General features: G+C 45.6%; 1 protein-coding gene across 4 annotated transcripts; it reads left to right on the top strand.

Moving 5' to 3' along the window:
• Positions 1 to 349: 349 nt before the first annotated feature.
• LOC117587418 (DNA-binding protein D-ETS-3) lies at positions 350 to 27,730 on the top strand. 4 transcript variants are annotated; one of them, XM_034278082.1, is made up of 10 exons: positions 350 to 1,212; positions 3,295 to 3,588; positions 3,647 to 4,047; positions 6,498 to 6,731; positions 15,811 to 15,861; positions 18,011 to 18,070; positions 19,541 to 19,588; positions 23,000 to 23,189; positions 25,301 to 25,509; positions 25,595 to 27,730. In XM_034278082.1, the coding sequence occupies exons 2-10, from the start codon at positions 3,356 to 3,358 to the stop codon at positions 25,729 to 25,731; spliced, it is 1,563 nt and encodes a 520-aa protein (XP_034133973.1). In that variant the 5' UTR covers positions 350 to 1,212; positions 3,295 to 3,355; the 3' UTR covers positions 25,732 to 27,730. The 4 variants fall into 4 exon arrangements, with proteins under 4 accessions (XP_034133973.1, XP_034133972.1, XP_034133974.1 ...); XM_034278081.1 differs by lacking the exon at positions 350 to 1,212 and adding an exon at positions 1,913 to 3,154; XM_034278083.1 differs by lacking the exons at positions 350 to 1,212; positions 3,295 to 3,588; positions 3,647 to 4,047; positions 6,498 to 6,731 and adding an exon at positions 14,652 to 15,655.
• The last annotated feature ends 1 nt before the right edge of the window (position 27,731 follows it).

Here is a 27,731-nt window from a genome sequence, read left to right on the forward strand (position 1 = left end):
AGAGTCGAAGCAGAGACAGAAAGCAGAAGCAGCAGCAGCAGCAGCAGCCGATGACAGCGTCAGATAAAAGGGCAAAGCAGGAGGGAAGGAGGGAAGGAGGAGCGCGCGTGCGCATCAACCACCGCAAAAGAATGAACGATGGGGTGACATCCTTGCTGGCAGCGTCGCGGTTGCTGATTACACACAGCTCCAAAAATATAATAATGATTGTGGGAGGAGTGTGTGTTCGAGTCCCCGTCTCTCTGTCCTCTGTCCGTGTCGCCATCTTTGAACGTTCCAACGCTGTTTTGTTTCGGACGGGATGATCTGCCCGAAGACCGGGCCACATTAACTTCGAGTGCGCGTTACCGTGCAACACGTCGCGGACGACATAATAACGGTATTTTGCGGTTAAGATTCGTCGGTCACACGTCGTCAATATCATCCACATCCACAGGAAACTCAAAGCAAACGAAACCTTTACTTGGCCAAGTGGGCAGGCAGCACACAAGAAAAATACTAAGGGACAAAAAGAAAAGGGCCAAGAAGGAAACCCACATACGGACACATACGCCCAGCTTGTTGCTGGCTGTGGGCGTGGCAACTGCAACTGCAACTCACATGTGTCCTCCTCCTCCTTCAGCTCCTGCTCCTGCTGCTCCTCCGTGTGTGTCGCGGATATTTTTGTGCGGAAATTATAGAAATTTCGCTTTTTGATTTCATTTTCGTTCCGTTTTCGTTGGCGACGACACCCCTCCGACTGCTGTCCCCTGTTCTTGCCACCTGTGCGAAAGGCACATCGAGGAATGCCCAGGTAACGCGTTGTTCGTCCTTCGTCCGGCTGCCTTCGCTGCCTGTGCCGTCGGTGTCCAGTCTGCCTCGTCCTTGCCCTGACAAATTTCCTTGCATATCCGCTACAAAACTACTACGAGGACACATCAAACAGCAAACAAACAAAACCTTTAGTCGCGCGGCGCGTCGCTGTCGCGTTCACTTGTCGCATATCCGTCGCCATTTCTGACAATAATTTCACTTCCGCTCTGCAATTTGTACGCACTTGATTTGAGTGATTAACTGCACAAACCGATTGAGTTCGCCACTAGTAACGGTAACGATAACGAAGTGAAGTGTTAACGATCGAAACGATTACCAAAAGTTCTTCGAGTTTAGCGGAAAGCGGAGTAGCCAACTTTTTGGATAAACTCTAACAGAGACAACAGCCATAATCCTGAGGTGAGTTTGGGTAGGGAAATGTGTTTGTAATTATCATAAATTTAAGAGATTGGAAGTTTAATCTATTGGATATTCCGATGAATATATCTGCTGCATGATTTCAACAAGGAAATAAGGTCTTCCACAATGTAAAACTTTGACAAGGCTCAAATGATTTATGAGGGGCATTGCAAGACATTTGGAGGTGGAACGAACTAAATTATCAAATGAAATTAGATGCTGAAACAAGAACGACATATCTTGTATTGATTGGAGACTGGTAGAACGAACTAAGGAACGAAAGAACTTCCTAGCCGATCAACTCAGTTGCAAAACTACTGAAAACTATCGATTTTTAATGTCTAAAACTCCCTTTGTCAATGTATTTCCATTTGCCAAATATGTTTGTATGATCAGATCAATAAACCTTTTCAAAATCAATTACATTGTTAACCCACTGAAGAGTTTACTAACTAAATCTTTATGTATGCTGCAGCGTTCTGCTCTCAAAATTGCATTTACTAATTCCCCAATAAGCAAACAGTGTCTCCCCACAAAACCTTCTATCATCCGTGTGCACTGCTAATCAAATTAGCAAAACATACAACGGATATATTCATAAGCCAGCAAACAAATCAAAGCAGCGGCGGCAGCAACATCAACATCAACATCATCTGCTCAACAATTAAACAGCTCGCTCGTCGCATTATGCAGCGAGCAGATAAAGCATTCAAAAATCTAAAAAATATGTGCTGCAAATGAACAATCCAACCAGAGAGTGGCAGTGAAATCTTTGCAATCTAACAAACCATTAATGAGGATGCAAGCGTGTGGCCTCTTAATTAAAAGATCTCTCTCTCTCTCTCTATCGTGTTACAAGGGGATTAAACCATTAACAGATGCTCGCTGGCAAACTGTATTCAAAACCGAAGTATAACTTACGGCAGCCGCCGCGGCAATCATTCCACTCCACACGCGTCAGAGAGCGGTACGAGCATTCAGGCCATCGCCATCGCCATCTCCAGGCCGACATCCTGGCATCCCGCTCGTATTTCCGGTGTGCGCGCGCTCGATGCGATTGTGATAGCTACGCACACAAAAAAGATGTCTGCCCGCTAATGTTTGTTTGGGGAAATTTGCTTACAAGAAGAGCCGTACCCGATTCCAAGCGCAAGCCCAAGTGAACACAACAGAAATACAATAAATAATAAATGAGGCGTGTGCAGACCGTTTATAATGTCTGACAAGGCAAAAGTTGATGATTTTGTGTACGAGATGCAACCGTCAGATAATGAAATTTATTCACGTTGATGCCTGAAACTCTGTCTCTGATGCTGCCCAAGTTAAAGCCATTTTGTTTTCGCTTTTGGGGGAAACTTTAAACCAGTGGAGACAGTGTGTGGCATAAATTTCGTTGGCATAAATCAAAATTCAGCAACTTCCGACGAGGGCAGAGTGCAAAAATTTGCATGCCCTGTGCCAGTGCCTGTGCTTGGGGCTAACTGCAGACTGGCCAAAAAGGACCAGCTAACAATGGTCTGCACTCCCTCCTCTGCCATTCTGCCACTCCGCCACTCTCTGGACATTAGAAATGCACGCTCAAATGGCTGCCACCCACGCACAGCACGGCGCAGCACTCATACGCAACGTTGGCCCAGTCCAAAAGAGCGGGACTGTACTCCCCGTACTCGTACTCGTACTCGTACACACAATAAATAACAAGGCAGATAATTATGCACGTTGTGTTTATATCTAAGGGAGCTCCACTTGTACGCCAGGCACTATTAATTATGCTTGGAAAAAGAGCGTGAGGGAAGAGCTGGAGACCAAAACGTGTTGGAGCCTTGGCAATTAGAGCGATTGTTTGGCCCCAAAAGGCCTCTTCAAATTGCAGTCTTTAATTGTGGGGCCAGGCGTTATGATTTATGAATATCTTTCCGTAGTTGTGTAGCTTTGCTATGAGGTGAGTGCGGGGTTTAATATTTAGGAGTACTCTCCAGTAATTGCAATACAATTTTCTTTATAAATCCATGAAAAATACACACTTTAACCTTAATGCTAAACAACTCCAATAATTACTTTGGTTTCCCCTACTTCTTTTAGAGTCAAGTGGAATCCATTGTTTAGCCAACAGCCAGCCATTGAGGCTTCTCAGGCTTGCGCCATGTACGAGAATTCGTGTTCGTATCAAACGGCGCTGGACCTGAAGCGTGTCTCGCCGCCGACACTGGCCCAGGTGAAGACCGAGGATTGCCTGACGCTGGGGCAGTGCTCTCCGGACTGGACCTCGTACCGCTTCCATCAGTCCACCTTTGAGCAGCTGAAGCAGAGCGTAGAGAAGGCCAAGGCGGCGCTGCAGGATCGCAGCAGTTTCTTCGGTGCCACCAGCGCTTTCAGGTGAGTAATTTCATACTTAAGGACGAAATTCAGCACTGAAGATCTTTCCAATCCACAGTGACATTTACTCCAGCCAGCGTTTGACAGACAGCCTCGACACCCTGCCCGTACAGACTGCAAATGGGGCTGGCAATTGCCTGGGTTTGCCGCACAATCACGGCCCTGGTGTTGGTGTTGGTGTTGGTGTCGGAGTAGGCGTTGGTGTAGGCGTGGCCGGCGTACTCAACTACAATGCGGTGAGCAGCAGCACGGTCGGGGTGAGCAGCAGCGTGCAGCGCCATCGTCTGGATACGCTGCAGCCACCCGCTGGCTGTTCACCCGCCGGCACACAGCATGGCGTCATCACGTCCAGCGCTGGCCAGGTCACATCCGGCACTTTGGATGCGGTTAGTGCGGCACCGGCACTGTCATCGCTGACGTCCTCCAGCACATCCCATGTGGAGCACAAAGTTCGAGCAGGTAAGCCGATTTTCCACCGAGGATCAGCACTGGGAACCTTCCCCTACAGACCACCCATCCACCCAGCAACCCACTGACCTTCTCGCAATTGTCTAGCACGAAAAATGTCAACGAAATGGCGGAAAAACAAATCCTGCGCTTCCGGTCAAAGGGAAAACGGATCCCAAAAGTGGCAAAGGGGCGAAAAAGAATTGCCGAAAATGTTGTGTGCCACAAAAGTGGCAAATTTCGCGTATTTATTTAAACACATCCAAACAGCATATGTGCCAGGTCCACCTCCACACCGTTACTCCTCCTCCCGCACCGCCTTCGCTGCTGCTAGTTCAGGGCAACGAATATGTCCGAGCCCCGTTACATTTAATGGCCAAAACAATGGCCCAAAAACCGCGACCAGCCATGTACATAATTTCGCTTGTTCTACCAACAACTGGAAAAACGAAAAACGAAAAAAAAAAAAAAGGGAAAAGATATTCCACAAAAAATTTAAATTGAATTATCCATATAAACGTTGAGGTCTCTTTGGGGTCTTTCTCGCTGACTCGCTTCTATTCTCGGGTTAACTTTTTTTACTTGTTTTCGGTTACATATTTATCAATTTAAGCCGGCCCGGCGGATGTGGCTTATAATGTGGCCCTTGGTCGCTGGCTGTTGGAACGCAACGGTCCGCGGGACCGGCTTTTGATAGAACCATCAAAACTGAACAATTTCATCGCGTGCCTGGCAAGAGTTTGTTACGTCCTGCAAGTCCCCAGTCAAGCGCTATGTCCATGTCCATTTATTTCTATAAGAAAGTTTCTTTTTTGGCAAATTTATGCCCCAACTCTGGGCTCTTGTTCGGTTTCTGTTTCAATTAGACAAGACCGACACAAGGCCTTCGCCGACTTGTCAGTGGTTCTTTGGTGGAGTTACACGTTTCATTTACATTTTATGGCCAAAACTTTAAGATAATTTACCCTTTTTATTATGTGGAAATAATCTCCTGACTTTTCTCAACGCAAATGGAAGACACAACATGGCTGCCAGCTCATGTTCCTCTCGTCTCATGCCCGAAGCGCTCAAGCAAATATGAAATGAATCCTTTCCTCACTCTTTGTGCTCGTGTCTCCCTGTCGCCCTTTCAAAGGGGAGCTCTGGCTGTGGCTCTGCTGCTGTCAACTGTAGCTGAGTTTTTGCTGCTGCTTGCTTTTGGCATGAAAAGATTTTGTCATGCGTAACTCATTATTTTTTGTGCTGTACAGCAAAGACGTTTGGCTCACAAAAGCGCATAAAAAATAATTACACTTGCCAGCCAACTCAAGGCAAAGATATAAGTAGAAATATATAGAAGATTGTCCAACAATTAGATATGATAAACGTTAGATAGATATTTGTGTGCCATTGTGGGCAGAGTTCTTTTATTTGGAGTTCCCTTTAAACTTCTTTGGATTAGTTTCTGGAGAATATATTCTTAAAGAGGAAAACAAAAACAAATAATTATTTTATGTAGAAATTACATGGAAAGATCGATCACTTTTCAAAGGTACTGCTTTAACCATAAGTAACAAACATTTCTGCAGTTTCTTACCTTTTTTATGTGTAAATGTTCGAGCTCTACAGAATGGGCTATATTTTCCATGGAAATTGAGCTTAAAGATGCATTTCCCTGACTACTTTCCACTGTCATAATGTGAGAAGTTGTGCCATTAAAAGCACATTTTGAGCAAGTTTGCAATAGTCAGAGTTTGAGTTACTTAAAGTTCAGTTTAACGTGAGATCTACTACCATTTCAGAGGATACATTCTCCCTCCTCCCTCTCTGAGGCAGCAATTATGACACAGTACGTTGACAGAGCCGACAGCTCTCATGGGAGAACATCATACTCTCATCATCTTCATGGCTATCATTATCATAGACTCGTATCACATCCGGCTTGACATTTCAATTGAAAGCGTTGCAAATTTCTCTTGGTTTTGCTTCTCTTTTTTTTCTGGCTTATTGTTGTTTACATCAAACAAAGATTTACGGCAATTAAACAACTCTCCATTGGCTGGCGACTGGTCTGTGAAGTGACAACCCTCGCGATTATATCCTTTGCGGTTCACAGGATCTGTCAGCGAGTCAAATGGAAAGGGAGAGGGTGAGGGCGAGGGTGGGTGCGCTGGTTCGTTCCGAGCGACGTTGCGTGACGCTGAAGCACCACCCATGTTGTTCCTGTACTGGTGGGGACGAAGGACATGGAAGCAATGGAAAACCATAATTCGGGCAATAAATAAACCAGTCGCTAGTTTCTGATGACAATTATCTATGCCGAGATTTATGATTTTTGTTCCCAGCTTTCAGCATTTTCACTTTTTTTTCCATTCACTTCCGTAGCAAAAGGCGAAGCGTGCCGCGCTGAGTGTGCAAATTTCTGTATTTGCTGCCTGGCAATTAAAGTATCCTTTTGTTTGCTTCTTCTACGCTACTTGCAGATAAATCCTCGCTGGACTGCTCCACAACATCCTCGCACGCCGCTGTGCCCTCGTCCTCGTCCGCCTCCAGTGAACAGCATCAGCAGCAGCAGCAACAACAACAGCAGCAACAACAACAGCAGCAGCAGCAGGGCAGGCACAGCGGAAGTAAGAGCAGCAGCAGCAGCGCCAGCGGAGCTGCAGGCGGAGGTGGAGGTGGAGTCGGAGCATCAGGAGCTGGCAGCTCGGCACTGTGTAAGTTGCAACTTTGTGATTATGTCAGAAATGTGTCCTTTGAGCTTTTCTGACAGCTTTCAGTCAGGACAGCAACCTGAAGTCCCATTGTTCACACTGAAGAGGGCGCTGTTGTGCTCTGCGGAGGTGGCAGAGCTGGCATGTCCTTGGTTTCCAGGGGGTTGCTTTGGGAAAAAAGTGTTCAGTGTGTGTCAGGGAATAGCCTTGTACAAGAAGTCGGGGGAACTTTATGAAGGGTTCTTTGACATATTTTGGCATATTTTCATGGAAGGACTCTCAAAGGGAATTCTCTGATCAACGTTTCATAAAGATTGAAGCTTTGCTCTCTACAAAATCATCTAATTCTAAGCATAATGATGTCGTATCAGCACTTGAAACTTATCTCACGTATTTGGAAGAGTTTCCTGCTCCCTCCGATCTAACTGCAAGTCCCTGGGAATCCCTGAGAATTGATAACTCAATTGCTCACTTGACTTAATGCCTTAAGCCTGACTAATGCGCGTAATCTGGGCCATGAGCCATGAGCACTGGTCCCTCTGGGAACTGCAGTTGAGAGCTATTGACAGTGGGAAAGTTGGCAAACAAAAGGCGGCACAACCTTCTGTTAATGTTCATTGTTCCCTGGTCCACTGTAAACATACAAAACGCAACAGTCACAACATTCCCGCTCGCAGACAGAGAACAGTGAGGCAGCGGCCTCACGCTCTGTCTGTTGTGTCTGTGATGCGACTGCCCCCGTTGAAAATTTGACTCTTAAGTGCTCTTCAGCGGTAATCCTATTAAAGCGTGTTAGTCACACGCTCACACAAACACACTTCACAGGGAAACGAAACACTACGCAACGTGAAGTGATGTGAAGTGTGTGTGCGGCCGAGGCCGAGGACGAGGACGAGGACAACCCCCGAAGCGCATCCCAGACATTCGGGCGACTACCAGTCGAGCAGCTACTCGAGGGATGGGAGGGCAACAATGAGGCTAATCGACAGATCATAAAATGATCAAAATGTTATGTGAAGCGCATTAGGGCGCACGCGTCCTTGACAGCGTGGCAGATACAACAGATAGGAGAGGCGAGTTCCCTGGGATGGCATTGGTTGGGCCTGGATATCTGTGGGATTCCCTTCGTGCTCGGACAATTGAGCGGTTAGGTGTGCATAATGAGAAAGGGTGGAGAATGGAGAGCTTGACATCGTTAACATCCATAATTGAGTGAGTGCCAATTGATAGAATTTATTGTTTATTATCACAAGATTGGTTATATTTATGCTACTCGATTGCTTGTTTAATTGGTTGAATGGGAAACAAGTAGTAGATTGATTTATAGAAGGAATAAACTATGGGTTAGAGATTTAAGATTGATTTAGGAGAGAGTTTGGGAGGTTTCCATAGCCATTCTGCAGGAAATAAATATTTCAGGAGTCTCTCTTTCCCGCTCTTCCATTTTTTAATTATATTTTAAATTCTGTAATCACATTTTGTGATGTCTATCATCATCTGTCGTTTGTTTATTTGTTTGCTTTGCTGTTTGTGCTCTGCCTGCTGTACGGTAATCGTAATCACATAATCTGGACGCCAGCCCACGCCTCTCCATCAAAATGCCCAGCGGGTGGCACACACACAGCACACACACACACACACACACCCCCTTTGGCCACCCACAAGCAAGCGCCACATTGTGTCTCTCAGTCTGCCTCTCTCACTCTCTCCCTTTCGCAGTCTCTGACTGTCTGTCTCTATCTGTCGCCGTATGTTTTGCCCACTTCAAATTTAATTTCTGATTTCATTTGCGCACAGTTTATTCTTCGTTTTCGTTTCGTTTCGTTTTTTTTTTTTCACCCGTAATTGTTTCAGGCTGTGAAAATAAATTGAAAATGCTGCTGTGCCAACTGGCGCCAGGTTTGTAGTCCGTAGTCCGTGGCAAGGGACGGGGCCATGGCCGCACCGGGGCCAAAGGACGTTGAAGTCCTTTTTGACAGCTTCGCGGACTGACGCTTACGCTTAAATTTATTCGCTCATATTTATAAATGTGGCAAAGCAGCAGCAAAAACATAAATGAATGTATAAAGAATAGAAAGAAAGGAGGGAACTTGGCCGTGACTCCGTTTCCCAGGCTTTTCCCTTGGCTGCTGATGTCCGCTCATGTGCGATTGTGTGTGCTGCCTATTGATGTCCAAATATTTTTATTCATGGCCCTTTTCGCGGTTCACTTAACTGCCGAACTTTCAGTCATTACCCCCCTTTGAGATGCGAGCACGAGTCGCTCATAAATCACGTCATTGTTCGGCCCAACCCCTGAGCACCAGGCTGAGTACCAGGCGCCAGCCAGCCAACGTCTCGTCACCGCCTTTCGATGACGGCAACAAGCTGGAAAATATATATTCTCGTATTTTGCTAATTTAGTTTTGTTCACATTGATTTCGCACCGATAGACAAACAAATTTGCCTGCGCGAACAAAAGCATCGCAAAAAAGTTTACAAAAAATAATTAAAAAAGCGAAACGAATGGAAATGTAATAGAAAACTGTCAGCGAGTCAGCAACAGGTCGTCGGGCTTCCGCCTTCGAAGGCCTCGCTTTTTTTGTTGTGATTTATGCCCCGCTGGAAATGACCCGCTTCCGACATGAAATATCAAAAAAAGAAAAAGAAGAAAATAAATATGGGAAAAATGGAAAAAATCAGAAGTGGCAGCCAGCGAAAGGTGAAAAGAAAATAGAAAAAGCTGCGGCGCACTTGAAAGTTTTAGAAGAAGCAAAAGAGAGAGAGAGAGAGCAGGAGCACCTCCCGAGAGAGAGAGAGCAGCCTTTACACGGCGGAAACGCAGCGCACCCAGAGCCGGAGGTGACTGTGTCGAAGCGTCTCCGGTTTGGGTGTGAGGCCAAAAAGCGAACTGCAATTTAGTTGTCAATTGAATTTATGAGCTTGTTGAATTTATGGCCAACTACTACACTCTCTCTCCTCGGATTGCCTTTGCTTTTATCTCAAGTAACACAACTCACGTGAGCGTAGACTCCGTGCCGTGGGAGAACCCTTGACCTGCGCCGCGACCCTCCAAAGTCAATCTGCGTTATCAATTGACAGCGAGGGTCGCTTGGAGTCGAACCGCAATAATTTATAGCCTCGAATAGCACGTGAACAAGTCATATATAGTAGAGACGGGCCACCCCTTTTTGGGATGGCAGTTCTGTATGTTAATTGTTTGTTTGCTGTTTGTTGTCATTGGCTCTTAAGTGGCGCGGGGGGTGAAGAGCTGCTCGAGGGGTGTGCAACACCCGTGTGAATATGCTAGCTTTCAGTTTATAAAAGAATCACACACAAAAAAAGAGCAGGAAAACCAAAACGTAAACGAGCTGAGGTCTGTCTCTCTCCTGTGCAATTATCTCCGAACCGAAAGTCAAACGTTGGTAATCGGAGTCGTCGGAGTTCAGGCAGGCCACGCACCATGCAGCACCCTGCAATCGTGCAACCGTGCACCCGTGGCACTCGTGGCACACCCTTCCACCTCCGCTGCTGTTTATCAGTTGCGCAATTATTGCTTGTATTGTTCAGAGGACACTTTCAATATGTTTCTGTGAGAATTTCTTGCCTTCGTGGCCGCCCACCCTCCTGCCTCTCACACTTTCTGCCTGTTTGTTCGTGTCCATAATTTGTTTTTATTACAATTTTCACTTTCATTTCGCTGGGGTTTACCTTTTTTATTTGCTTTTTTTGTGGTTAGGGTTTGTTTGATTTGGCGTGTTGCCTTTTATTTGTGTGAATTCCGAGTTGACATTGCTCTTACTTTTGTGGGAACAAGTTTCGGGCAGTCATCTAGATGTGTTCGACTTGATAAGGAAGGTGTAATAGGTGTCGACAAAGGGTGGGAGAGAGGGAGAGACAGGGCCAGGTCAAGGAAAGTTTATGGAAAGTTAATGCAGTGGAAAGATTTGATACAATGAATATATTTTGGGGAGAGAGAAGAGAACATGTAAATCAGAGCGAACTAATCTTCGACAGAGTAAATGAATCTGTAGAAGCTTCAAGCACTCCAAACACAAGAGGCTGCATCGTTTACTGTCCCATATTGACCAGCCAATATATATTACCCATGCTCTGAGCTGCTTTCCCTCTGTTGCTCCATCATTAACCCTCTCATCAAAGACGAGTACGAGTACTCCACACAAAAAACTTTGCACAGCTGCCAATTTCCAGCTGATTTATGAGTATGGACCACGCCGTTGCCGCCCATTTGATTAGCAAATATTGAACCCGAGACGAGGAGAGAAATTTGTGTATTGTATTTTTATTATTTTTATGGCGTTTATAACAATACGCATTTTGGCAATAACAAAATGCACAGCCCAAAGGCCGCAGGCAAAATGAGCAATCTTTGAAGGAGGATGGAGGAGTGCCAGAGAGCATTAAAGACCCGCAACGAGCAGGGAGCAGGAGCAGCCCCCGCCGGGTGACTCTTGGCCTGTCATGCCTCGCCGAGCTGTATGCCACGTGCCGCGTCAGCAGCGACTTCGACTTCGTCGCGTGTTACATCATTCATACGTCATTAATGGCCACGTGTCCGAGCTGCCAGTTGTTATTGTAGGCTGGGCCATTTCGTTGTTGCACAAGGACAAGACGCATACGAGATATTAGCAGCCAGGACTCACCCGCTCCCACTCCCACAGCCTTGAGAAAACAAATCGCAGCGTTGATTGCGTTTCTTATTAACTGTTCGGTGATTCGGTGGTTGGACTCGTACAATATGCTCCCTGTCTTTGGCCATAGTGCTGTGATTCAGTGTCGTCATGTTTGTCTTGACGCTTCGTTGAATGTTTTTGGGCTGCACACACAACACAGACAGACAAATGGACACACAGGCCTGGGGATGCATTGATTGTGTGTCACTCGGCAGGAGCAGGGGAAGGAGCAGCAGCATCTTCCAAGACATAGATGAATGTTTTGTGGCTTAAAGTTAACTTCAAACACTTGACTTGTGGGCGTGTTGGTTGAGCGCCAGAATGGGCGTAGGCGTTGTCGCAGGCGTAAGTGGCAGCGTTGTAATCGCAGCTTTTTTGGGGAGTCAACGGAAATGTTACGGCGTCGCAAAATGGCGGAAATCGCACAACAAAAGAAATTAATTTAAAGTTTCGTTTCTTTTGGCGTGCAAATGAAATTACATAATGAATGCAATTAAAATGTTAAGCGTAGCTCAGACACAGCGGCAAGAACTAACTTTGTGCCACAGTGGGAAGGCGGCGCTTGAGTCTGCCCCTCTGCCACAGGCAAACATTTTGAGCCAAGTGAAACTTGGTTTAGCTCTAACGGAGGAACAGCAAATTGCTATTTAGCCATTTTAGATGCCATTAGCAGGGGTTCCCACATACACACGTACCTTAACACACACACACTTTGAGGGTAAGAGCTGGTTGGTGAGGAGACTCCACTTTTGCCTTCCAGTTACGTTTATTAAATAACTGCGTGTCAAAGCAGCTCACACACACTTACAGAGACACAAACTAGAACACACACACACACACACACACACACACACACACACACACACACTGATGGGTGCATGTACATTAAAAGTTCCCTTGAGCTGTGCTCAACTTTTCACTTTGTTTGTGTGTGTGTTTTCGGGTTGCATGAATGCGTGGGTGAAAAGCGAAATTTGTTTTTAACTAAAACTAAAACTAAAATACAAGCCAAGCGAGAGAAAAATGTGTGGCAATATACGACTATTTGTTGCCCATTTAAGAACTTTGTTTAAAAATCTTCTTGGAAAATCTTCTTCTGTACATAGCTTTTGCAAGTGCTAGGGCCTGTCGGGGCCTGTCCCATTTTAAGTCTCACATGGAGTACCCTTACAATGGTCAATCTCTACTGGGTTAATGGGTTAACAATTGAGAGTTTGCATTCGAATACTTAAGCGCTTTTTTGGGAATTAATTATACAAATTCCAACCCTTTTCAGCCATTTTACACTCCTTGCTGTGTGCTCCGTAAAATGCTCAATTAAATTATGAAATACCTTTCCAAATTCAATTGATTCTCCTTCAACTGAGTAAAACTCTCCCCACAACGCCATCTTCTTCATAGAAAAACATCCTCTATAGGGTATATAAGAACCAGAGCTAGGGAAAACATGCCACACACACTGAAACAGCGGTGCAAAAAGGAAAACTAGTAAAGCTTTTCGTTTATGTGTGAGGAACTACAATTTGTTCGTTGACGCCTATGAATTAGCCCATGCCACCCACTGGGGCGGGGGCATTCTGGATGCCCACTTGGCCAGGACGCCTCGGGACAAGAGGCAGAGAAAACAGAGGGGCAGAAACAATTTCAATGGGGAATTCAAAAATTAATTAAGCCAGACCCAACCGAAAGGCAGCTGTGTAGATGGTTGGGTGGCTGTCTTTGACTGAGTGACTGTTGGTGTGTGTGTGTGTGTGGGTGTTTGTGTGTGCCTGTCATTTTCTGTTGCCTGCTTCAAGGGGCATGGCGCAAAGGCGCGCTGTTGCTTGATGAGGAACAGAGAGAGTGAGTGAGAAAGGCAGAAGGCAGAAGGCAGAGTCACAATTGCACTTGAGCAGCTACAGCGCTGTCAGCGTCGACGCCAACGCATGTGCACCTCCGCCCCATCATTCCCTCCACTCACCATTCTCCACTTCTTACCCCTGTAGCAGTCAAAGCCTTTCACAATCAACTATTGTTGATTTCTCCTGCAAATCCTTGCAGCTCCAACTTCTCGCGCATTGTTTTTGCCACGCTGCCAGCACTCCTCCTCGGTGCCCCTCAAAGGCAGTGCCCACCTTCAGCTTGTACCAGTCCCACCATCAGCTATTCCCCAGTCCCACCTTCAGCCTGTCCCTATCCTCACCCTCCACACGCTCTTTAGAGTGGATAGGGGAACACGCTGCATAACGGTGGAGAAGGTGGTGCTGGGGGGGTGTTGTAGGCGAACGACGAAACGGTAATATCCTTGTGTTTGGTGGAAGGAAAAAGGAAGTGGATAATACATCCGTCCTTGTTGCTTCGTGTCACCCACTAAAAAGGCGATGCCACTTCTGAAGCTCTGCCAGGAGCAGCGGCAGCGGCCATCCATTGAGTGGCCGTGCGCAAAAGAGACGGGCATAGTGTGTGAGTGTGTGCAGAGAGAAGGCGAGAGAGAGAGAGAGCTAGAGAGAGCGAGAGTCCCAAACCAGCGGCCTGTGGCTTGTTTTTAGTCAAGTGGAAACGGTAACCTCCTACAATAAACCCAAAGAGAGACAGAGAGAGAGATGAAGAGAGAGCGAGCTTTTGTCCTGCATAAATTCATTTCTGAGTGTAAGCCAACTCCATGGATCACGTTTAGATGGGGTACACACTCGTACAATTAGAATCCAATGTTTTGGGCTCCTCTAAGCAGCGACTTCAATGTCCTTTCCCGCTCCATGCCCACACCATCCTGCCTCCATTTGCAGAAAGCTCTCTTGGCGCGTACGAAAAGCTTTCCCGGGCTCTCCGTGGCTAGGCCACACCTTGTCTCAATGCTGATTGGTGATTCGAGTCGAGCGTCGGAACGGAACCAGGGGGTGGATGTGTACTTTTGGTGTGGATTAAAACCCTAAGTATATCCTGGGGCGCAACAAAGGACAACAGCAACAGCAGCAGCAGCAGTGGCAGTGGCAGCAGCAGCGATGCCAAACAGAGCCAGCAACATGCCCAACCCGAGCCAGCGAGCCAGACAGATAGATACACATAAAGGAGCGAACAAACGAGCCGAGTCCACCACCCACCAAAGTGCTGCCCAACCAGCCACCAGCCACCCCCACTATGTGTGGCATGTGGCAAGCTTTGAGGGTTGGTGGGAGGTTGGTGGGCAGAGGCAGAGGCAACGACAGAGGCAGAGGCTGAAGCAACGTCAACGCCAGCGACAACGGCGGTGGCCTGGGCAGGATATGCGCGATTTGACGACGGAATGAAATCAATTGTTACGCTGCCGTGCCACAGATCGGACGCAATCCGGTGTCAGTGCTCAAGCTCAATAAAACGAACATACAGATACCCGTAAACCGTTGCCCGTACACCGTACACCGCAAACCGTTGTCCCTTGTCCAGAAGCCAGAAGCCAGAAGCCAGAAGCATCCTTTCTTAACCAAAGTGATTTACGCGATTTTGTGGGCCTACACGCACGCACACCAAGAAACTCTCGGCAAAAAACACACACACACATACAGAGTACACACATTGACACATATAAATCAGTTGGACACGCGAGCGAACGAGCGAACGAAAGGACTGGACGGCAGGGTCCAGAAGTGCATTGGAAAGTTCGAACGGAAGTCGAGGTGTCCGGTAAACGGTAACCGGTTCCGATCGTCACTTTTCCCGTTCCCGTTCCCGTTCCTTTTCCTGTTCCGCTGCGCGTCGGCTCGCTGCTCGCGCTGCTCGTTTGCGGTATTGCCTCCGTTTTTAAATAAATTCAATTGTGGACAAGACTTGGAGACGCCTCTCCGTCGCTCTGCGTCTGCGTCTGCCTCCGTGTTATTAGTTTCCGGACTCCGGCGACCAATTTACCGCTTGCCAAAAAACAACAACAACAACCGGACAACAACACAAAAAAGAGAAGAAAGAGAAGGAAAGACAAAGAGCAATAGCAAATTTGAATTTGAATTTGAAATTCCAACTAATTGTTCGGCAACGAAACGGAAAAGAGGAAAACCAATTGGACAGTGACACCTACTGAGGGACACACGAGAATCTATCGAGTGAGGAGCAACCTTTTGTAGAGCACCGACGGCGGTTTGCCCCGCTGCCACACAATGCTGGACATCAAGTCCTCCGCTGATTACTTGTCACGCTCCACGGGAGGCTTCAGCAATTTCTCAATGCTCTTCGCAGGTGAGTGGGCAATGTGTGAGCCAACACGACCGTCGGCCGCGGTCCTGACCAATGCCGCATGGAATCCAAGTAAATAATTTAATGCCATAGCTCCCTAAGACTTACTTCTCGTAATCGTAACCTGCCGTCGGCTTCTACTCTAAGTGCTACTTGCCTAGGTTAAATCTTAAGTGAAGTGAATTCGGAATTGGATACTCAAAATATTTATTCTCTTTCTGTTGCAGATTCCTCGTACAAATCGTCGTGGGGCTCCCACAGTTCCACCCAATCGCAAGGTGAGTTTGAAGTGTATTTTAGTTACAATAAAATTCAAATTAACTTAGATTCGGTGATGGTGAACAAAGCAAGAAGTGATTGAAATGAAAATAGATTCTACAAATAACTTAGATCATCATTGAGGGGAAATTATCCCTAATTGCTGTATGGTAGAAAGACATCATTGACATTAACATTAACTCTAAGAGGAGACCCCTTTAAAATTGTATTTACTTAATCAAATCAAAGGTAAATTGTATACAAGCTTTCATTCGTTTTTAATTGCAAAAAGATAAGATAGAAGATAACTTTCTAAGTTCGAGTTTGTTTAATTTTGGACAAAAATGAACTTGTTTTAATGTAAAAATAACTGAAACAAATAATTCAAGGCCAAGACGTTCCTCTTCTTGGTAGTTATCCTCTCCGAGCAGTTAAGAGCTTCATAAAACTGATGAAAAGTTCTGCAATTGGCTTTTCCACATACCATCAAAATAACTTCATTCTTCTCTATCATCTTTGTGCCTACTTTTCATATATCTATCCCATTAAAAACCGCTGCAAATTCTCAAACAAAACTTGACTAATTCGCCAGAGTTCCAATGATTGCAAATTGCCAACAAATAAACTCAAAAAGTTATGCTCGAAGCCTAAAATTATAGCAAATTATGCCTCGAAACCCGAAGACATCAAATGAAAGCACTCAAAAAGCCATAAGCTAATATTAAATATGCAAAACACACACACACACACGAGTACAGACAGAGGCCCAAGGAGTTGGAAATTCACACGAATGAAAGGGACGCAGGGAACTTGGGTGCCGGGAACCAGTGAAGCATGCAAAATTTGTGCTCTGATAGATGTATTGAAGCAAATCAACAAGCATCAATAGAATATTGACAGACACTTGGGTTGGGGGTTCTGGTTCTGGTTATGGTTATGGTTAAGGTTCTGGTTCTGTGGCTGCTTTTGCTGTATAGATAAAGGACTCCAAAAAGGTGACGACTACACGTGTTTTTTTTGCGAGGGGTTGCGAGGCATTGAAGCGAGCAGAGGGGGGTTAAGCGGCTTATTAGGCTAGTTACGGGCCAATACTAATTGAAATTATATTGTCCTTTGACACCCACTCCAATGGCCATGGCCTGCAGGCATTTTAAATCTGTGAAATTCTGAAATATTCCCCCACACACCAGACACCGGAGAGGAGACAAAAATTTCAGCTCGGCTGCACGCATTTAGCTGTTGGCCATTGATGGCATCAAAATTGTGCACAGGCAAAAGTTTGTTCACAACTTCAGCCTCACTCAACTCCACTCAGGCAGCATCAGGCACAACCCAACCAGAGCCAAACTCCATGCCACACTCCCACTCTGGTGTCGGTGTTGCTGTTGCTGTTCGGCTGCTGCAATCGTTCGCCTTTTGTGCTCTTCGCAGTTGAGTGGCCACACAAAGCGCGCAGAAAACCAAAAAATGTCATATGAAAAGTTGTTCGCCTTTTTAAGAACAATAAGTGACAACAAAAACAACAGCAACGGGCGGTCGCTCGTTGCAAGAACCACCCAGAAAATCTTCCTCTCTCTCTGTGTGTGTGTCCATTGCCTGCGGCTTTAATTTCGTATGAAGCGTGAAGTTTGCCACAAGTTTGAACGCGCCGAGATTGTAAATTGAATTGCCAGCGGCATTGTTTTCGCTCTCTTTCCCTCTCTCTCAGCAATCATATTCCATTAAAATGAAAAAGATCTCACAGCTTTCAGCGTTGCTCATGTCACAGGACAAGCCATGCCTTGGGCTCCGTTTCGTCGAGTTCTTTGATGACATTGCTGAGATAATGTTTGTGTTGCGGTTGAGTTGATGATTGCCTTTGATTGTTCAACTGAGAGTGTTAACTGACAGCTCGGTTATGTTTAAATCATTAGAGCAGAAATAACAGACCATTTCTGGATGTCGCGTGGGTGTGGTATTTTTTCTGAACTCTGTGATAGAAGGCAAAGCGATCATATCAGAGAATGTGATCTGGTGTGATCTAAGATATAAAAGAAATTATCCCCATATGTTATTCATTAGCTGTGTAGATCGTGAGCTTGTTCGTTGAGCTATTAAACCTCTCAATATTTCCTTCATTTATTATTCAACTTTTCTAATTCTTTATCTCTGTTTTTGTCACCCTTTTAGGCTACAGTTCCAATGCCTTGAGCATCAAACATGATCCGCACTCGCAACTACGGCAACCTGGTGAGTTCCTACCTTTAAATACATATTTTATGCCACTTCTGGCACTCCATTAAAAAGCCCCAAGTGCCTGGCAGATGCTTCAGGCACACGTGCCGCGCATTGTTTAGCCTTAAATCAAACATAAACACGCATGAAAAAAAGGGAAATATATATAAATAATTTGCAACGAAAACTCTGTTTGCCAACACTAATAAAGTTTCGGCATTGTATCGGACGCACGCTGCAAGTGGCACTTGAGTTTTTGAGTTTTTTGAACTGCTATCCGATACGATACGAATGGAGCCACTCACTCAGTCACTCATTCACTCACTTTGGACTGCAGTACCAGAGAGCAAGCAGCTTTCCTACCCTGCGCTTAAAAAATTCATTTCGAATACTTCACACTGAAAACCAAAGCAAAAACTGAATCCGAAACCGAAACAGAAATCGAGCAAATACTGTCGCAAAATCAAACCTTAAATACGCCACTTGAGCAGCACTGGAAATGGTAATGGAAACAAAAGTGCCGAGCAGTGGAATTGAAGCGTAATGGAAACAATTGAAAATGCCATAAAGGATTCTCAATTAGAGGGCTGCAACGGGTGGGGAGACGGGGGAGGGACACAGAGAGAGACCCAGACGCACTTGGCCAGGCTTTTGTTGCTGTCAAAAAAATTGACGGCCGTGGATGAATAAGACGCGTGCCAGCCAGGCAGCCAGCCAGCCAGCCAGCCAGCCAGCCAGCCAGTCCCGGAATACCGGAATAGGGGGCAGTTTTTTCGGGACATTAAAGAACTGTTGAGAGAACAATGCCCGATGTACGAATGAGGCTGAGAAACTGTTTGCAAAACAATGGCCACAACGAGAACGAGTCGAGCGACGCGACATGGAGACTCCAGAGGATGGCTGGCCGGCTGGCTGGCTCTGGGCTAGATGATGCGAATTATGGGACAATTGTGTCGTATGTTGAGTAGTGTGTCTGGTTCTGGTCTCTCGGTAACGCTGCAATCAGGCACTGCATTGAGACAGAGTAACCTTTCTTTTCCCCGCAAACCTTCCAAGCCCCACGGTGAAGGGAGGAGCTGAATTCAGGGCTTTAGCATGCAGGAAACGCGCGCCGGATAATAAGTGAAATGGATATTTCGAGTGTGAGTGAGTGGGTGAGTGTGGGTGTACGAGTGCACTCGACAAATGCGCACAAATGAAGCATCTGCATGCATATACATATATAATACGTATAGATTTATATAGGTACTCGTATTTTACAGTTTCCTAGTAATGCATTTCATTTCATCAACGGAAACTAAAACTTGCCATTGCTTTTGCCTTTTCTTTTCTATAAAAATGTTTCCCGTTTTACGTTTACGGGCACGGGCACGGGCACGGGCACCCTTCATTAAAAAATATTTGCATAAAAGACTTTGACTTGGACTTGGACTAATGCCACGCTTTCTGCTTTGCAACCCTCTCTCTCTCTCTCTCTATCCACAGATCCATATCAAATGTTCGGACCCACCAGCAGCAGGCTGGCCAGTTCAGGTGAGTGGAACAATCAGAAAAGCATAAAGATGCAGGTGCTGCGATTAGTGTTTCCCTTTGCGTGGGCCACGTGACTACAACTACTACTACTACTTTGGGGGGTTCAAACTCCAGAGCTCGGGACTCTGAACTCTCCCCAATCTGTTTTGGAACCCCAAAACACTTACGAACTCTGCAGAGCCAGAGCTCTGGCTGCATTTCATTATCATATCAATTTCTGGCTGAGATTCGACTTGGCTTAGTCATTGCCCTCCGGACGGACGGCGACCCTAACAAATTAACCCATTGCATGCGAGCTTAACCCCTTCCCTGCTCTGCTCCGACTTTTGGGGTGCAGTTTTCTAATTTATGCGAAAGGTGTTTTTCGTAAATTTATTATATCACTTCTGTACGTGTGTGTCGATGTCCGTGTATGGGCGTGTCTCGGCAATTGTTTTTTGCAGCTTTTGCCCTTTCGCTTCATTCATTGCTTGGGAATTGGAAAGTGTCTGGAACTCTTGGGCACGCGCCCTGCTGTTAAACGCCATGAAAATCCATTAAAAAGTGATGCAAGCTAGAGTCAAAGGGTTATTCTAAAGTGGGCGTGGCGTGTTCTCTATGAATTTTTGATAAATCGGTCAGCCGTAAGCCTTTTTTTTACACAGCCGCAGAGATTAATGACCGTGAGATTGGGAATAAAAGAGCGAGGGCTAGATGAGGGGATGCCATTACCTATTTAGAGTCCCTAACCCAAAAAAAATCCTAAATACTTGCCAAACTATTATTAAACTCTATTAAATTGTGTCACACATTTTGGTTGGAATTTGCTGCACAAATGAAAGTCCAAAGGTGTTTTCCAGGGTCAAAATCAATAATTCCTATTGATCCTGCGCTGGGGCAAGCTTTTGCCGCCGCCGCCGCCATTATTGTTGCATGAGCTCCACCCACCGCAACCCCAATGTGGCAGCAAAACCGGCCACGGCCCCCATGCCATGCCACCCCATCGAAACATGGCGCTTCAACGGAATTAGCATAAAAACCCAGACGCCCAACATTTTCCGGCGCGACATTTACACGAATCGAGCCTCTGCCTGGCCCTGCGCCTCTTTCTCTCTCTCTCTCTCTCTCTCTGTCTCTTTCTGACTTTTCTTTCTCTTTCGCGACTTTGTTGTGTGGTTTAGGCCGTTGCCAAGAGTTGGCTCTAAACTTCAACTTGAAGTTGAACTCAAAAGCTCACTGAGATACACACACATACACAGACAGAGAGAAAGACACACACACACACACACACACACACACACACACCCATATGGGGGATTGCGCTTTCGCTTTTTGGGTGGCAAAAATGCTGTTTTTGATTAATTATGGCTTCCTCTCGACACGGAACCGCTTTGTTAGCCAAGTCCGGTCAGCGCCGCTGCAAGCTGGTCAAACACTTGACATGCCACACTCATTTGCAAGTGTGTGTGTGTGTGTGTATGCCTTCCAGCTGCAAGTTGCATGCAACCACAAAACTGATAAAAACCAAGAAAGCAACCCACCAAGAGTCGCTGCATAATTAAATAAGTCAAAATACAGCAACAAAAAATGTTCTTAATTATGTATAAAAAGTAGTCGCTGCAGCCTCACATACAAAGTCCTGCCACGGCGCTAATTACTTCCGGTTTTAGTATGTTTTTTTGGTGGGGATTTATTAATTAACATTTTTTTGGAGTGCACTTTAACGCCTTTCTAGTGAAATTAGTTAATGCCTGAAGGATAGTAATACTGCTAATAGGTTTTCCTTGTGCTTTGCAAGGAGAGAAACAGCCAAGTAGATGTTCCTGTTGATCTCAGAGTGACTTTTAGAGATAGAGAAACACTCAATTATTTTAAATTTCATTGCCAATGCTTTGTCTTTACTAAGTATCGATCCATACTATAGATCCATCTCTTGTTTTTCCCTTAAAATATTACAAATTGGTGATACAAAATGTAAAACTAAATGGTTTCTAAGTGTCTATCTCTTTGTGTACCTTTTGTGCATTTGTTTACTGTTAATAGCGTGCCAATTGCCTGGCCAGCCTACCTTTCACTCTATGTGTCTTCTGCCTAGCCACGCCCTCGCTTTCGCTCGCTCTCTTTTCCCACTCTATCTGTGTGTGTCTTCTGCCCAGCCCCAGGGACAATTATCATTCATCATCGTCGTGGGTGAATCGTCGTGCTGGCACTTAACACATTCACTTGGCCATGATTTGCAATTAACGCAATATTCATGACGTTCTCACACATGAGCAGCGCTAAGCCACCACCAAAAGTCCCACCAAACCCATCCACCGCCCCACAGCTGCCTCAAGTTTTTCCAAGCCACCCCCCACTGGCTCTCGTTCTGCTCTGCTCTGGTGTGGTGTGGTGTCCTTTTTTTGTGACTGGATCTTTTGTCTGACAGCAAACAGAGAAGAGAAAGGAGAGAGAGAGAGAGCGAGACAGAGCCCGTTTGCTGGGCCTTCTTCCGTGGCCTAATTGCCAAATGATTAAGCGATTTATGATGTCTGCGTCGAATGCGTGGCGAATCCCGCTCACAATACACAATCATAATTCTGTAAATGTTTTAGCACGCACAATGCCAAAGTTCAAAGGCGGATTGGGAGTAGGAATTTTTGATTTTCGTGACGCGACGTGGCGTAGGCGTGGGCTTGGGATGGGAAAGCACAAAAGTCAAAGAGCAAATGGGGAACTATGCAACATAAAGGCAGGGGGGAAAGAGTATGCTGTGACGCAATAACCTTAAGAAATGTGGAAGTTATTTATAGAGTTTATTAGCTATGGGAATCTTTGCTACTAAAACAAATTCAAGGTAGATGATGGAGGAATATTTATTCAACCAAGAGAGAGCTAAAAGCGAGGACTCTCTCCATCATAGATCCAGCTAAAATGATATGTATGCTTTGACGCTGACAAATTTCCAGTGAAAGTGCAAGACAGGACATCTATTTTTATGGCCCAAGAGCGGGAGATGGAGGAGGGCAACAGTAGGATTTCCCAACTTCCATTACACTTACATGCAATGCCATTTCCGTTGCGCTACACTTCTCTTGCAACAATTTGAGGCAGCCGTCATAGATTTGCCACCGCCAGCAGAGCAGAGCAGAGCTAAGAGAACCAGAATGGAGTCACAGTTATTTATCGAATTGCCCCTACAGAGCGCTCGCGGGGGGGCAGCAAGCCAGCAAGCCAGCAATCCGTACAGGAAATGCTTTATGGGGCTTTTGCATGCCACAAAATGCTTACATTTTGGCCACATCTCCCCCCTGCCAGCCATCAGCCCCAGCCCCAGCAGTAGTTAATTTAAGACCCAAACGCCGAAAGGATATGCTCTTTTGATGGACATTTAGCCAGGCTCCAAAAGACCGACATTAAATGTCTTTATAACGTATATAATTCCCATTTCAGGCTCCGGACAGATACAATTATGGCAATTCCTGCTCGAACTGCTGTCGGACTCGAACAACGCCAGCTGCATCACCTGGGAGGGCACCAACGGAGAGTTCAAGCTCACAGATCCCGACGAGGTGGCCCGACGCTGGGGCGAACGCAAGTCCAAGCCGAACATGAACTACGACAAACTGAGTCGCGCCTTGAGGTGAGTACACTATGCCCTCTAATCTGGTATCTATCTATAACTTTGGTGGTGGTTTCTGCCCTCTCCGCTGGTGCACTCAAGTGCTCCCTAATTAGCCGATATCTGTGGCATCATCAAAATGCGAGCATGTGTGCAATGTGCTGCTCGTCCGCTCATCAGTAAATGATTTGTGCCCGTCAATGATTAGCCTCTTTGATGACAAAACGTACACACAAATGACCCAAAAAAAATAACGATAAAATATATAAAAACAGGGAAAAAGAAAATCTGTGACAATCCAAAACTTGACCAACGTTTAGCCCCACTTGATTGTGTGTGTGTGTGTGGGCGTGTCCTGGGCAGAGAGAGATTCAATCATAAATTGCACGGGAATGTAATCAAAAAATCCAATAAAATACAAATCTAATTGCCAAAATTCAATTTCGTATTGAATTCCATTCCCTATTTCTATGTTCAGTTTTTGTGTGTGATTTTCTGTTACGATGACAGATGACAGCAGCATATGCGGCAACGCAAACTATTTGTGCAACGGTCAATTTGTTAAGCAAACATCAGTTGGCCCAAAAGAAGTGTTGGCCTAATCCCTGGGCAGGACAGCAAACGAAAAGAAATAAAACGAACCCTTTTACGGGCAGAGCTTCTTGAAACTGTCAATTGCAATCAAAACGAAAACGGTGGCAACGATGCCAACGAGCCAATGATGCGAATTCAAGTGGAAAAAGTGCTGGCAGCCAATTTGCAACACACACAGACATGTAACATGTAAATAAAGATGTAAAAAGTCGAGAAATCCTCTTGCCCGAGAATCCTTTTTGATGTGCAGGAAGCCTCAACATGTCTGTCTGTCTGCTCGTCTGCTCGTCTGTTCCTTTTTGCACATTTCAACTCAATTGAACAATTGAACACGAGAGCTAGGAGAGACATCATCAGACATCAGAGACATCAGCATCATCGTTGGCTTTTATGTTTACACAGAAATGCGAGCACAGAAAAGTGTGTGTGTGTGCTACATGTGATGTGTGTGGATAAATGGGTGTGTAAATTAACACCCACACACACTGCGAGTGAGAGAGAGAGCTCTAGACAGCAAGGACAAGTGCTTTAATGCTTCATTTGACATGTTTATTCACAGCCAGCTGCCCTTTTGTGTGCTTGTGTGGCCAATCCTCGAAATGGGTTTACTTTAATCCTTTTTCTTCCCTTTTTTTCGGTCCTTTATCTCTGTTCTCTGGTCTCTGGTCTCTGCTCTCGCTCTCCTACTGCTTGATTGTGCGCCTTTGTCCCTGCCATCAGTCTATTGATTGGCTTTGATTGTTTGTGCAAAGAGCAATCGCCGTCGCAGTGGCAATGGCATTTTCTCTGTGCCTCCCTCTGCGCGTATTTTTTTGCTGCATTTTCCAGCCAGCTTTTGTTTTAATGGTTTTAATTTATGGACGTAATTGGCATAATTTATGCCCCTGGAACGAGCAAGACAACTGCACGCATTATGCCAATTTGCATTGATGCATTGAAATGTTTGCCACTGCGCTCCTTTTTGTAATTTATTTGCATGTTCTTTTGTTGCCTCTTTTTTTACTTTTGCTACAGCGGAAGTTGCGGACATTTTAAAGCGCAGCCACAATGCGAATTGTCTTTTCAAATGAGCTTTAATGTGACGGCAACCTGGCCGGCAGTAGTCATGCCTCATAATGGATTGCCAACTTAATGAAAAGAAATCACGGCCAACCCCTCGAATGCAAACAAACGTGCGCCTGCCATTTCTTGGACGCCCACACAATATACAGAACATCTCCCCCAACAAATTTCTATTTGACTTTCTGCACAAGGCTTTGCCATTTAATTACCCAGAGGGAGAGGGAGAGGGAGAGATAGAGTGTCTGGGGAGCGGCACTAAAATCGCTTAATGTCAGCAAAATTAACTTAAAACGCATAAAGCGAGCATTATTTTGTAATTATTTATTGTCCATCTGAGTTGGGGGGTTAGACCATGTCCAACCATGAGCATGTCCTTTTGTTTAACTTTCCCACATTTCGATCAGAAGCTGTCGCCGAGGGGTTGCTTAACAAATACTCAACGAGATTCTTCCTACCCATTGCTATCCTTTTTGCAGATATTATTACGACAAGAACATCATGACCAAGGTGCATGGCAAACGTTATGCGTACAAATTTGATTTCCAAGGCCTTGCAGCGGCCACACAGCCGGCGGCCAGCGATCCCACCTACAAGTATCAGAGTGACTTGTTCATGACACCATATCATCACAGCGCCAAGCTTAGCTCTTTTATGAGTCCCCACCATGGCATGACCTCGTCATCGGGTAAGCAACTCTCACAAAGGAGAAGAATTCGCCCCACAGCTAACACTGAAATCTCTCCTTTTCTTTCCGCTTTCTCCCTGTGCAGCATCCATCTTCCCTTCTGCTGCGTCGTGGGGCAACTGGGGCAGTCCGGCCACGAATCTGTATCAGCCGCACTCGATGAGCCATGTGACGCCCTCCCATGTGGCGCCGCATCTGAGCAGCTATCCCCACTACGCATGACCATCATCGTCCGGTGGCGCCTTCTAATATGAGAGCAATGCCATCGCCAGTGCCACAGGCATTGGCGGCGGCACTGCAGCAACAGGCGTCGGCGGCCTAGTCGGATCGGGCACGGCAACGGGAGGCCTCGGCTCCACATCCAGCAGCACCAGCTCAGGCAACGGGGGTGGCGGCGGAGGCGGCGGCGTATCCAGTTTGATGAGCGGCTTTGGCAGCGCCAGCAGCAACAGCAACCTCAATGGCTCTCACGTCTCCAGCAGTGGTGGCGGCGGGTCAGGGGGTGCGACGAGTGTAAGCAATAATCTGAATATAGCCACAGCCACCTTGACGGCGGCCCCGGCCCATGCCAGTGCCGGGTTCGGGGCAATCGGAGGGCTGAGTGTGGCTGGCATGGGGGTGGGCGTTGGCGTGGGCGTCGGGGTGGGTGGCGGCACCTCGACGCTTAATTCCCTGGTCGTGGGCAACCGCCTGATGAACAGCAGCCTACCGACGCTGCTCAAATGATGTCACCTGGAGAAGTTCGGACTGACGATGGGCGCAGGACCATCACCGCCAGCGGCCACACCCGCCGCCGGCACTGCCGTCAGTCTGGACAACATGCCGCCATATCCCGGTCATCCCAGCCATCACGGACACCCTGCGCATCCCGGTAACTATGGCGCCAATGAGCGTGCCCTCTACGATTATCTGGACATGAAGAGCGGCGAGCAGGCCACGTTTTTACTGTAAATGCAAAACTTGTAACCAGAACCACCAGACAAATGAATCCAAACGAAACGCAAGAAACTCGAATAATCGAAAATATTTGAGCGGATTTTATTCATAGAACATTAGCGAACAAAAACCAACCAACCCCCAACAGAGTATTTTATGTGTGCGAATGAGTGTATGACTGCTAAGAATAGTTTTCGTTTTCGTTGTTGCTGCTCCACCCCGTAGTTATCAATCTGCAAAAGCGTTAAAATAAAACTAAAACTTCTCAGTGTGTTTTTAGTGTAACAAAAAATGGAAAGCCAAGCAAAAGTAATTGGCAAAACTCTTACTCCTACAAAATAGAACAATTCTACATTGTTCCCCAATTGTTGTTAGAATTTTCTCGGGTCTGAAAATGAAAGATTTAAAAAGTGTAAATAGAAATACGTAACCAAAGCAAATGCAGAACCTAAATGTAGCACCAAACCGAATCGAGTCCCCACAGTGAATGTCTCTAGCCATATAGAAGTTTGCCAGATCTTTGATTCAATTTACGATTTGTAAATAAATAAAATATGAGTAACAAATGTAAGTGTAAAAAATGTTTAGCAATACCCACAAACAACAAGTAATTTCTATGTGTGTGTTTCAGTTTCGGTGTTTCATATAAGAGACATAACATACATCCTTAGGTTCCCTTTCCCCCTATCGCTTATCCTTTCGAGATGGTTGACTGTGATAGTTGATTGTACAGTTAAAACTCTTACATATTTTTTAAATAACCAATTATATACGAGCCGAATATTTGAATAAATAATAATAATAATCCAAAAACCAAAACGAAAACTAGAAATACTAAACAACGGATATAAATATAAATATATTTGTGTGTAAAAAAGAAATCTTTTTAAACTCCCAAGTCCATGTTTAACTATAAAACTAACTATATAGTTAATACGGAACTACGGAATACGAAATATGATATATGAATTTGTGTGTGTAACTACTTCAATGTGTGTGAGTTAATTAATTCAAATGCAAATGCAAATAAATACACATACAGGAAATACCACAAGGCGATCTTAATGCCAATCGATCTAAATGTATACAATTTTTAAATTCTGAATGTACGAAAGCTCGACTCTACGAAATAAAGAAGACAATGGAGTTACTCGTGATTAACCTTCAAGAATTAATAACAAACATCAGCAACGCCCCCACACACCGAAAACCCTCTAAGAATTTAGTTAATTTAAGGCAAAAAACTTTCAACAAAAATAAAAAAAAAAAACAATTCAAAACGGTAT

This window comes from Drosophila guanche, unplaced genomic scaffold (assembly GCF_900245975.1).
Source record: "Drosophila guanche unplaced genomic scaffold, DGUA_6, whole genome shotgun sequence".
NCBI lineage: Eukaryota > Metazoa > Arthropoda > Insecta > Diptera > Drosophilidae > Drosophila > Drosophila guanche.

Coding starts and splice junctions, on each gene's coding strand:
- LOC117587418 (XM_034278081.1), top strand. Junction 4,048..6,497: donor GGAGCACAAAGTTCGAGCAG/GTAAGCCGATTT, acceptor CGCTACTTGCAG/ATAAATCCTCGCTGGACTGC. Junction 15,862..18,010: donor CAGTTCCACCCAATCGCAAG/GTGAGTTTGAAG, acceptor TCACCCTTTTAG/GCTACAGTTCCAATGCCTTG.